This window comes from Glandiceps talaboti, chromosome 18, assembly GCF_964340395.1.
Source record: "Glandiceps talaboti chromosome 18, keGlaTala1.1, whole genome shotgun sequence".
In the NCBI taxonomy this organism is placed as follows: Eukaryota; Metazoa; Hemichordata; class Enteropneusta; family Spengelidae; genus Glandiceps; species Glandiceps talaboti.
In genome coordinates this window covers 8,584,424-8,596,516 of record NC_135566.1, presented here as the reverse complement: position 1 = coordinate 8,596,516, position 12,093 = coordinate 8,584,424, and the positions used below count along the sequence as shown (strand labels likewise).

General features: G+C 35.2%; 1 protein-coding gene across 1 annotated transcript; it reads left to right on the top strand.

The window, feature by feature from the left end:
• The first annotated feature begins 861 nt into the window (after nucleotides 1–861).
• LOC144449354 (kinesin-like protein KIF22) lies at nucleotides 862–10,893 on the top strand. Its single transcript, XM_078139881.1, has 15 exons — nucleotides 862–1,019; nucleotides 1,542–1,669; nucleotides 1,952–2,106; nucleotides 2,669–2,814; nucleotides 3,310–3,373; nucleotides 3,556–3,665; nucleotides 4,337–4,412; nucleotides 5,031–5,075; nucleotides 5,806–6,134; nucleotides 6,736–7,070; nucleotides 7,504–7,583; nucleotides 8,504–8,588; nucleotides 9,425–9,549; nucleotides 10,100–10,159; nucleotides 10,723–10,893. Exons 1-15 carry the CDS (start codon nucleotides 862–864, stop codon nucleotides 10,753–10,755), a joined length of 1,929 nt encoding a protein of 642 aa, XP_077996007.1. The 3' UTR covers nucleotides 10,756–10,893.
• Nucleotides 10,894–12,093: the final 1,200 nt, after the last annotated feature.

Here is a 12,093-nt window from a genome sequence, read left to right as displayed (position 1 = left end):
GAAATATTGTTGTTTTGCCCATGTCCCCGAATAAGTGATTCGATAAATGCAGTAAGTATAAGTCACAATTATTTTACCAAAAATAATGTTTTCAGTTACATTTTGTCATGTGTATGGGTTTTATTGCAATTTGTTGGACAGACGAGTTGTGCGTTACCGGCGTTCACGGTTCATTCAGAGATGGAGATTGGAGTCTGGGAATCAGTGGGATAGCTCTCCTTGCAGACGGACTAAGTCGGGACTCGATTCTGTCAATGTCCCTTCCTTTCTCCATCCGATTCAAGTCTCGTACTCCGTCTGCAAGCAGGACTAATATTGGTATTGTTTACTTCCCATACAACTGTACATCAACTTCCCGTATTCTTTTGTGAACGACTCCTCGGAATGCTCTCTACAAGCATGTAACGTCTGTATGCAACACCCTGTCTGTTAGGGCCGGTCCTTTTTAGCTGACGGGGGATGCGTTTTGGTTTGTTTGTTTTTTGTGTGTGGGTTTGTTTTGTTTGGGGTTTTTTTTTTTTTGGGGGGGGGGGGTTGAAAAACACCACTTGAAGTGGGGAGGGGTCACTTTTGAAAACAACACAAAATAAATGATTTAAAGTTTATTTCTGTATTTTTGGGGGAGGGGTTCAGGTTCGGAAAACCCATGTTCAACTCCAAATCACTGCCCCCCCCCCCCATCACTTAAAAATGACCAGCCCATTATGCTGATAATTTAAAGTTTAATTTTACTTTTGGTCAGCTGCAAGTGAACCAATTGATAAATTAAACACAAACTAAACAAAACAAATGACTCTATACTGATTATGGTGAATATAGGTTTTGTTTCAGATCCAGTGATCTTGTCATAGTCACAACACTATGAATAAAAAACAGGGAAGCAGAGTTCAAGTCGTCGTTCGTCTGAGACCAGTCCTAGATGACAAGGATAAAGAGAAGGATCCATGTGTTCAGGGCATTGATGAAAAAAGTTTAGAAATATTCAACTGGAGAAATAACCAAGAAACTCTCAGATACAGGTAAGTCATTGCAATGTTGCCATCAAATTGAAATAATAATAAAGGAAGTACTTAAAATTATTGATTCAAATCAAATTCAGAAATTGGGGCATGGTCATCACTTGTGCAACTTCAAGATGATAAAATTGGAGTACTCAGGAAACCTGCATTATTCTGTAGTGTGACTTGTCACACTAAACACATCCTTCTTACATACAGATCTGGTTACCATACTAATTCTTAGTCCCATCCAACCAACGCTGGACAGGCTCAAACCCTGACCAGTGGTAAGAGGCATATAGTCTGTGAGATACGCCTTGACAGAGCGCCCTCACACATCAGTCAACCCCTTTCGCCAATAGAGCAGACACATGAGGGTAGAGCAACATGACATATCTTACAGTTTAGAGGCACACAAGCTAACCATCTTGTAATTCAATTAGGTATTGCATTTAATATAATGGAATCGATGATTAACATTTGAAACGAGAATACTACTAACTATATATGTGTAATGTTTATCATTGTTTTTTCTTCTTCAAGTTTTGATGCATTCCATACTGAGGAGTCATCTCAGGAAGATGTGTATACTCAGTCAGTAGAACCATTATTGAAACATACACTAGAGGGGCAAAATGCAAGTGTGTTTGCATATGGACCAACAGGAGCTGGTAAGTTAAATTAGTTCCACCAGTCTTTCTACACCACACATAGTATAGGAACTTGCTGTTTACCCTGAATAGCATGTGATAATTTGGATCACAATGTATTTGGAATGCTAAGATAGACTGTGGAAACAAATTAAAATGAGTTCATTGTGATAGTCATAAATGGTTTCAAATTAGAAGAACAGTGTCCAAATAGGGCACACTCCAATTAACTTCCCCTGGTTATATTTTGCAAGTGAAAACTGCAATAATTGCCAAATTTCCTGTTCTTCTCTCTCTCACTAGGTAAAACTTACACCATGCTGGGTACAGCTACCGATCCAGGAATTATACCACGTAGTGTTAGGAAGATACTGTCCTCAATTCACACAGAGCAATCATCATGTACAACATGGAAATTCACTGTTCAATTTTCATATTTAGAAATCTATCAGGAAAAGGTAAGGAAAATAGTGACTGGACTTGATTGATCACCCTGGTCTCTTTAAACCGTGGTCATCATGATCGGCATATGCTGGCACATGATTTTGGGCAGAGGAGGGAATTCAATGAATAGCCAACTGACAAAGTTCAGTTGTTTCAAATGTGACCTCTATTGAAAGATGACATAATACTTACACGGCCTTTCCAAAAGCTTGGTACCAGAGATTAGTTGCACTGTCGCATGTGCATACAAATGTACATACATTGTACCAAAAACATTATTGCATGCCTGCATGCAAATTATATGCAAATGAGGGCACAGCTGTTTGTTGTACAAGAGAGCACAATTGGAAAATTGCTGTTTCGGATAAAACATACATAATAATAACAGAACCCCATTCTGCATATTAAGTTCCTGTGTGTGTAAAGTTCTCATGCTTACAGTGATTTCTGGGGCATGGTGATGTATTATTGGGGTACCATCATCTTATTGGTAAATTACTTTCCATATACATGTATGATAGATGGCACTAAAGAATCAGCTTTTTTTAATACTAGTAAATTGATTCTCCCCTCTAGGTATATGATTTGTTGGCACCAAAGAATCATGACTTGCCGATCAGAGAAGACAGAGAAAAGAACATTTTTATACCAGGTTTAGCAGAAAAAGAAGTCACTAGTTTTGAACAATTTCAGAAATATTTCATTCCAGCAAGTCAGAATAGGTATGTGCATTTACATGAACTTTTTTAAAAAGAAGACACAGTGATACCAAAAATAAGTTTATTAACAGTTTATAAACTGCTCATTTGTTAAAAAATACTATCGGCTTGGAAATTTTTAATTTGTTTTATCTGTTAATTGCTGATTTTAAAGTGGCCATATGGATGAGGATTTGGGGTATTCATTTTGGATTTTTATCATGGCTTCCAACTTGAAATGTGTTTTGTAACTCAATAAATTGCAAAAAGATTAATAAATGTGTTAATGTACAATAACAAACTTTTTACACATTTTTTAGCTTTTTTGCATTGAATTACAAACACAGACTTTGTCAATGTGGTTTCTCACTCATTTTTCAAGCCATGATAAAACTGTTTTATAAATTAAAAATCCAAAGTAAATATCCAATCCTCATCCATATGGTCAGTTTAACTTTGTTATTGATAATATGGATTCTTTCTGTGTTAGTTAATGTATAATTTATGTTGTGTTTGCAGGACAACAGCATCAACCAAATTGAATAGCAGATCAAGTAGAAGTCACTCTATTCTGCTCCTCAAGGTAATTTTATATCTAGTGTAATGTTTATAATGCAACAGCAGTTCAACTTTATAAAGAGCTTTCAATCAGTCCTTGTCAACGATCCTCCTTAGAGTGACAAATTCCAAAGTTGCAACTAAACTCTACAATAAGAGATTTTCTTCCCACTTTGCAATAATGTTATTTTGTTACATTTTTTTTAGATTGTTCGAACCCAACAGATTTCACCATTCAGGAAACTGACTGGGAAACTGCTATTAATAGATTTAGCAGGAAGTGAAGATAATAGAAGAACCGGCAACCAAGGAATAAGGTAGGAAAAGGTGCTGTTTGTGTTAACAACTAGGGAACAGTGTAGGAAATGTCACGGTTAACATCCAGGGAATAAGAAAGGAAAGGTCACTGGTTGGGGATTAAGTGGAAAAGTTATTGGTTGTATTAACAACCTAGGAACAAGGTAGGAAAAGTTATTGGTTGTATTAACAACCAAGGAACAAGGTAGGAAAAGTTATTGGTTGTATTAACAACCTAGGAACAAGGTAGGAAAAGTTATTGGTTGTATTAACAACCAAGGAACAAGGTAGGAAAAGTTATTGGTTGTATTAACAACCAAGGAACAAGGTAGGAAAAGTTATTGGTTGTATTAACAACCAAGGAACAAGGTAGGAAAAGTTATTGGTTGTATTAACAACCCATAGCAAGGTAAACAGAGTTGCTCTAACAGTCTGAGAATATAATTTAGATAGGGTCTTTCTTAATTACCTTGGTTCTAATAAATTTTACTTTCCTTTTTTCTCAATGCATGGATGATGTATGTTGTAATTTCATATAATGGTTTTAGCAGAACACTTCTCTACAAAATCAAATTGTGTAAAACGTGAAAAGGTCTCTGTCTGACTTTGCTGTCTCTTATATGTATACAAGTATATGTACATTCATCCAAGTTGAATTAAAATGTAATGTAGGATCTTCATTTTTTCTAAGGTTAAAAGAAAGTGGAGCAATCAATGTATCCCTGTTTTCACTGGGTCAGGTTGTTGATGCATTAAATCAAGGATTGGTAAGTCCAGTTAATGTAGTTATACATGTAGTAGTAGATATATAGTATATGACATATGTACAGTAACAACATTGTACAGGTAATTACTTGCACCATTACATGCACACACTGGTGGTGTTTGCATTGCAGTGCAGAAACATTTTCACATAGCTATATACAGTTGAGGGCACAGCCATTCCTTGTAGACAATATCACATGATCACACGGCGTGATTTTTACTGAAATTTGCTGCTTTGGAAAAATATGTTATAACAACGAAACCCATGCTACATGAGCTCCAGGATGGGTACTCGGGCGTATTTGCACTTTCACTCACTATGCTTGTGAAAGTATGACTGCAGAGAATATTGCACGTACTTGTGTAAATACCCACAGTACGCAACACTTGCACTCATGTGTCGTGGGGTTCTGTCATATACTAACATTTTCCCTGTTAATTGAACATGCACCTCTCGCTCACATTCTGTTATCATCTCTTCAGACAAACAAACCACAGCTTATTCTACTGTTAAATTTGTGCCAAAAAATCTGTAATAAATGTTGAAAGAACGATAGATCTTGTCATAAGCCAATTGTTAGAGTTTGAAAAAATTGATATTTTGATTCTAAACTTTACAGCCAAGGATACCCTACAGAGACAGCAAACTGACAAGACTACTACAGGTAAGTCATGCTGTCATGTGATACTCATAGTCAAACATCCATGTTGCCCCTGTATTGTATTATTGGATCATGTTGTGAAGGTTTCATTCTAGCATGCAGAGAGGAAGTTCATGGCACTGAATTCTTAATATGGAAATGGTAGTACCCTGGGGGTAGTACATATTCAAAGGTTACGGAGCAGTGTGCCCTTTAATGATAGCCAAATTTTATTGTTGTGAGTCAAAATGGGAAAAATGGGATTTCTTGTGAGTCACCACATAGTAAGAGATGGGGGAACACCAAAATGTTGGTGTGTCACTAGAAATTGTGTGCGTTAGTGGCGCGTCAAATTGGCTTAGAGGGCACACTGTTAGGGAGTATGAAATCTGATTAAAATCTGATGTAGGAATACAGCTCAATTTTTTTTTTATTTTCTTGCATTGTATTTTGTCATTCATTGTGATTGCAGCTTTGCTTCTTACAGAGGTGTTCATTTCTGGAATGACAAAATACGTAGGGAATAGAGATCAATAAATGAATCAATATTTGAATCAGATTGGTAACTCTGAAGTGTTGATATGATATACTATAGTCAATGATGGGGATAACTTTTTTGGTGTATTTATGTTATCATATGAGCTTGTTCTTAGATACAGAAAAGGGATAAGAAACCATGTATTTTAGAAAACTACATGTACTGATCTGAATTAGGATGACATCACCAAATATCCGTAAATTGTCTTGCCTGTAGGATTCTCTCGGAGGAAGTGCTCATGCCTGTATGATTACAAATATTGCATCAGAAGAAAAGTTTTACACAGACACCTATACTACTCTGAATTTTGCTGCCAAGTCCAAACTTATCATCAACAAACCATTTACGAGAGAGTCAACAGATAAACCAAAGTCAGCATTGAAACGGAAATCATCAGATGACGACAGCTTTGAATTGAATGTCACACCTCCAAAGATACTTTCAGAGGATGGTTGTTTAAAGGAGAATGCATGTACACCATTTGTTACTTTTAGACATCGTTCTGTACAGGATTTACAGTCAGAAACACATCGACCATTCCTAAGGTAAGCTCAATTTTTTCTGGAGTGATTAAATGCAGTCAAACTTTTATAATGGATTTTGAAACAACTTGAATACTCTAATCTACTGGGGTCACATGCATTTTTTAATATTAGAAGTAATGGGATATGAGATCCGATCAAATCTAACTAAACATCCTCACTGATAAGGATACCACTGGTTGTTAGTCCTGTTATTTTGAAAACATCAAGTTAAATTTTATGATTAAAGTCTATTCGATACAGTCAATTTAGTCTGACAGAGTTAGTTGATATGAAGTTTGAGTGAGCGCATCAGCATGCTTCCCAGCAGCAGAGATCGATCGATCATCTGCTCATCTTGATTTGAAAGTGCACCACCAAAGTCAGGGAGTTGCAAGCTAAACCCGGAAGCTATGGTGGACATAAAATTGCATTACAGTAAGAAAGACTGGGTTTTCAAATGTTTGTATTGATATTTTCATTGAATCTGAAGACTAATACATACAAGGAGGGAAATGAATATTAAAAACACACACAGCTTTAACGTCATGATTGTCCGCTCAAAAAATGGTCATGTTGCAGCTAGTTTAGCTTTATGTACAATGTATCTACTTTTTCCCCACAGCCCACTTCTGAAAAAACAAGCCAATTTTGAAGAAACTGTTGTCACAAGATTGGAAAATCTAGAACAAAGGATTTTAAACCATTTCAAACCTAATGATCCTCCGAGCGCACCTACACAGAGTGAGCAGCAAGAACTACTAAAGGAAGTTGAAAAAAGCCGTCTAGAAATTTTAGAATTAAAGAAAGCAAACCAACAGTTAAAAGAAGAAAAAAGCTCACTTTCATTTTGCAATGAAGAACCAATCACAAGTGAATGTCTGTTTCAGAGAGTACCCCTTGTCAAAAAGAAGAGTTCTACTAGGTTAAATAACAGATGTATAGACACTCTGAAATCAGGTAAGTTGGCTGGTTATACTGTATCTAATCACAGGGAACAGTGAACATGTGGTCAGTGATTTGATTTTTTTTTGTTCTTTTCGAATCGCAGGGAGCATGTGATCAACATTTGATATTTATTTTTTGTGGTTGAATAAAACAGTTTTCTGTTGTTTTCTTTCCTTCCTGGCTAGTCTTCTCTTCCAACTGAATATTCATTTTTATTGACTGAAATAAGACACCTTGTCCATTCTTCTTATCTACTCTACCAAATTCCTTGGTCTCGTCATTTAAATGAAGACATCTCTAGCCTTATGGTATCGTAGGTTATATTGACACGTCACCATGTGTCATAACTTCTTGGGCATTATCACACCAAATAAACATTCAATCTTATCCTGATTCCACCTTACACCTAATCACAAAACATACACCCTTTTGCTCTATCTTATAGACCTTCCATTGAAAGATAAAAAACCCGCAAATATGTCACCGGATGTACAGTTTTTGAAAGTAGTTCCCAGTGACATTCAGGTAAGTATAAACTTGACTGCTTTATGGCAGCTCCACACAATGTTGCCACAAAAAATGGGATGGGGCCATATTGGATTTGTCATAAGACCATAGTGTTCAAATACTAATGATAAAAATTATTTTTAAGGGCAAATTTGTTCATAAATGAATATGAACACATATTCTGTTGGGTGAAAATTTGATATCAATGGAACAAATTGTTGCATGGTATGTGTAGGAACACTGGCCGGATGGTTAACATATGGCACCTAAATTTGAATATATATGCTAGTTTTTGGTGGGGTTGTATATAATTTCAATTTAATGGAACATATTACAGAAGTTGTTTGACTTTATTTTATTTAAAGTCTATAAATTGTTGAGCCAAAGGCTCTTCTAACACAATGTCAAGTAAGGGAAATTTACAATATTTACATTAAATAAGTGAGCCAGTGTATTCTATTGATGAATTAATTATTATCACCACCTCAGAAGTTGTGTGTCACAGTATACACTTCAAAAAGTGGGAACATGTGATGTAAAACTTCGACAAGGCAAATGCAATCATCATTGGAGGCTGCGATGTATGCCATCAATGCGTTGGAGTTTGCACTTTGTGTCTGTAGAAATGTGACCATTACAACACTTTTCATACACAAGTTGAATCATCTAGTCAGTTTATTGTACTACTGGTAGTAGCAAAAATAAGGAATACACTTTTCAAGAACACCAGTTTTAGAAAAGAATCATGATTGAATCTTGAAGTACTTCTTACCTCAGTAAACACAGTGACTCAAATAAATTTGTTCACTGAAAATAGTTGTTGTCTTGAAGAATTGAGATAGTGAATAGAATTAAACAGAATCAGATCCAAGGAAAACTTTTACTGATGACTTTGATAATGACTGACTTTACAATGTCAACTGTTTTGTTTTTCCAAGGGTAAAGAAAACACAACAGATAGAACCGGAGAGAAGCAGAAAGGTTGGACTGTCAAACTAAACCCTGAATTTCAAATGACGCATAGTAAGTAGATGACTTTGAGACAGTTTGATGACTTGCTTTCGTTACATCTTTGACAAATTCAGGCTTCTCCCTGAACAAAGTAACAATGGCACAAAGCCCCCTTGTAATTTCTGTGTTCTCCCTGAACAAGGTGACAGGGGTGCTAACCCTCTTGTACTTTCTGTGTTCTCCCTGAACAAGGTAACAGGGGTGCTAACCCTCTTGTACTTTCTGTGTTCTCCCTGAACAAGGTGACAGGGGTGCTAACCCTCTTGTACTTTCTGTGTTCTCCGTGAACAAGATAACAGGGGGGGCTAACCCTATTGTAATTTCTGTGTTCTCCCTGAACAAGGTAACAGGGGGTGCTAACCCTCTTGTAATTTCTGTGTTCTCAGGGTGTACAATGTTATGATTAAGTCATTCTAATATCTAACACAATAGTTTCCAAAAACTTTCCAGTTGCAGCTAGTGCAGCTTTAAAAGGCAGTCTGCCCCACAGTTAATTCTGTATGTGCCCATGAACTGTGTGGTTTAAAAGTAGAATGTCTTCTACTATGATGTCGTAAAGAGTGCAAAGAAACAAATACCAAAAGCCATCAACTTATGAAAATGTAAAGATGGTTTCATGATGGAACTAAAGGATACAATTTATACTTACCTGTGTATGTCTACAATAAATGACCATAAACATCTGGTCAGATTTTGCATGTTTCATCAGGGACTTAAAAACACAATTACAATGATACTGCAACACTGACAAGAAACCCTGTGACATGAGCTCACACAACAATTCAAACACAATGGTGTTGACTCTCAGCCTGTTGTAACATAACAAACTCACTGCATTTTTTCTTTAGACACAGAGATTTTACGTATACTGAATACCGGTACAGTGAAACAACTGAAGTCTCTACAGAGTATTGGTGAGAAGAGAGCTAACTTAATACATAACTGGAGGGAAAGCCATGGTCACTTTACCTCTGTAAGTATTTCCACAAAATAACTTTACATATGTGTTTATGTTGAATTTGTTTTGGTTTGACTTCATAGCAGCAAATCTGCTAATGTGTCTTAAATATGTTCCTTATTCAAATAATAATCTATCACTTATTTAGGATTACAAGTAAAGACTTAATGTATATTCAAAATCTATGACATTATAAAATTAAACACTGAATATTCATGAGTACAAAACTGCTACACACTTCAGTGTAAAACAGTTGTCATGAATATTCAGTGTTCAACTATTGAATAATGTATTTCTGCTATCTCCCATGATGCAAAAGCCCATATCAAAGATATCAAGGCACAAGATCAACTTGATGTTTCTCTGAAATTGCAAATAATTGTAGGTGATATAAAGTCATGAAATTACTCTCCCCAGAACCCATAGTTTATGAAAATGTGTCTATTTTCTGGAGTGCCGTTGCCTTTTTATACATGAATGTTTTTTGCCATTTTACATTTACATGACTAACACTGTAGTGCTCACATGCAATAACTACTGTTTGTCCATGCCCCTATTCTTCCAGATTGAGCAGCTACAAAAAGTCAATGGTCTGTCCAAGAAAACAGTTGAGTCCATAGTCAAGGTAAATCATATTATGTGTTTGTATATTCACAATCATTGACTTTATGAACCAGTAATGAAATATGGAACAAAACATAATTTTCTCAAAAAATCATGTAGGATTCTCATGATATTATATACAAACTTTGACATGAACTAAAAATCAAGGTTTAAATCTCTTTTTCCAATAACACTGTTGTTTAGACTTTAAGAAAATATTAATACTCTAACTTCTTCAAAACCAAGTCGTCAAGACATAAAAAATATTATAAGTGTAATGACAGATTCATCGTAGTGAAGTATCTACTATATTGGAAATGTAAGTTTGTAGGATGTGAACTGATATTTCTTTTAATGGATGTTCACTTTAACAAAGTTCATTATAAAGAGGTTACTGTGTAATATTGTGTATATTAATTTTTCTTATCATACGATTAAATAAAAAGGTAGTCAAAATTTTCAAATTTGACTTTGTCCTTTTTTGTGTGTATCTTTGCATGTATATAACTGAAATGATAATGACAAATTGAATTATTTATATTGTTTTATTGTGAAATTCAATTTTTTACAATTCTTTTTCTAAAGAATAATCTCCTGAGTAAGCTATTGTTCCAATGAGAAGAGCAGAATCATCAAAAAATGGTGTCAAATTGGATGTCATCATGCGACCAGTTCAAGAACAAAGTGTTGCAAAACTGTCACTATTGACCAAAGAGGAGTACATTGTCATCAGTATAGTGCCATCAACGTTCCAGAATCACACAGCAAGTTCTGGCAGAATCACAAAATAATCAATCTGCCAACACTTCAATGTCTTCCATCAAATTTTGTCGATCAAAAATTAATATGGTACATAATTTTTTCCAAATATAGCTACAAGTTAAATGAACTTGTAGAGTGAGATTGCTTGGATTGTACAAAGTAGTGCCCGACATGAATTTTTTAATCTATCAATAAAACTACAGAAAATATGCTCATGAACTTCCTGTATTTTAATACTGTGGTAATTACCTTAGCCATTTCCTGTAGCTTTACAGGGAGTTGAAAACCCTTTTAGATGTCATTTTTTTCTTTTTTAAATGCATGAATATCTTAAACTTTTATTTCACACCTTAGATGCCACTGAAATAATTAGATTATGTATTGTACATATATTATATATACAGAGATTTTAGTATTGTTTTACAAGAGTTGTCCAAGCAGTACATATATTTATGTATTCAAACTTTCATCTCTCCTTTTACCATCATCTGTAATGAGTGAGTTTTTAATGTATTAAAGGTATGCAAGATTCACAGACTTTATGTGTCTGCAGTTTAAATTTAGGAGTAGAGTGTGTGTGTGTGTGTGTGTGGTAGTGTGTGTGTGTGTGTGTGTAACTGTTTATGTACACATGGTGGTCAATTGAGGCCTACAAGCTTGATTTATAGAACTATGCCATGCATAAGCCAAAACTATGGAATATATACTCTTGTTCTATGTCATGACAATGTGTGTATATGTCATGACAACACGTGTCTATGTCACCGATTCCGTTCTGTTCAAAATATTCAAAATCACCATTACTTTCCCCGATTTTTCTTTGATATTACTGGTGCTGGTATAATAATGTTATTCTCCACTATTTTTCTTCATTCAACTGGAAAATACTTGTGACTTAAGAGTTGTCACTACTCGTCTAACAACTCGTAGTGACAAAGGCCATTTAGATCACTTGTATTTCCATTGGCTGAACAAAGAAAAATATTGGGGATAACATCTAATTATACTTAGTTTCAAGACTTCAGTAGCATTTCACTGCCCACAACGGATGAAATTCTCAATTTTTTTTGAAAACACTCAATAGTAAATACAGATTATATCCCTGTCCAGGAGACGATTTTGTAAGTCAGGAGACTATTTGTCAAAATAACATTTCTTTCTCTCGCCATCAGATGCAAGTTATTGTTACCATAA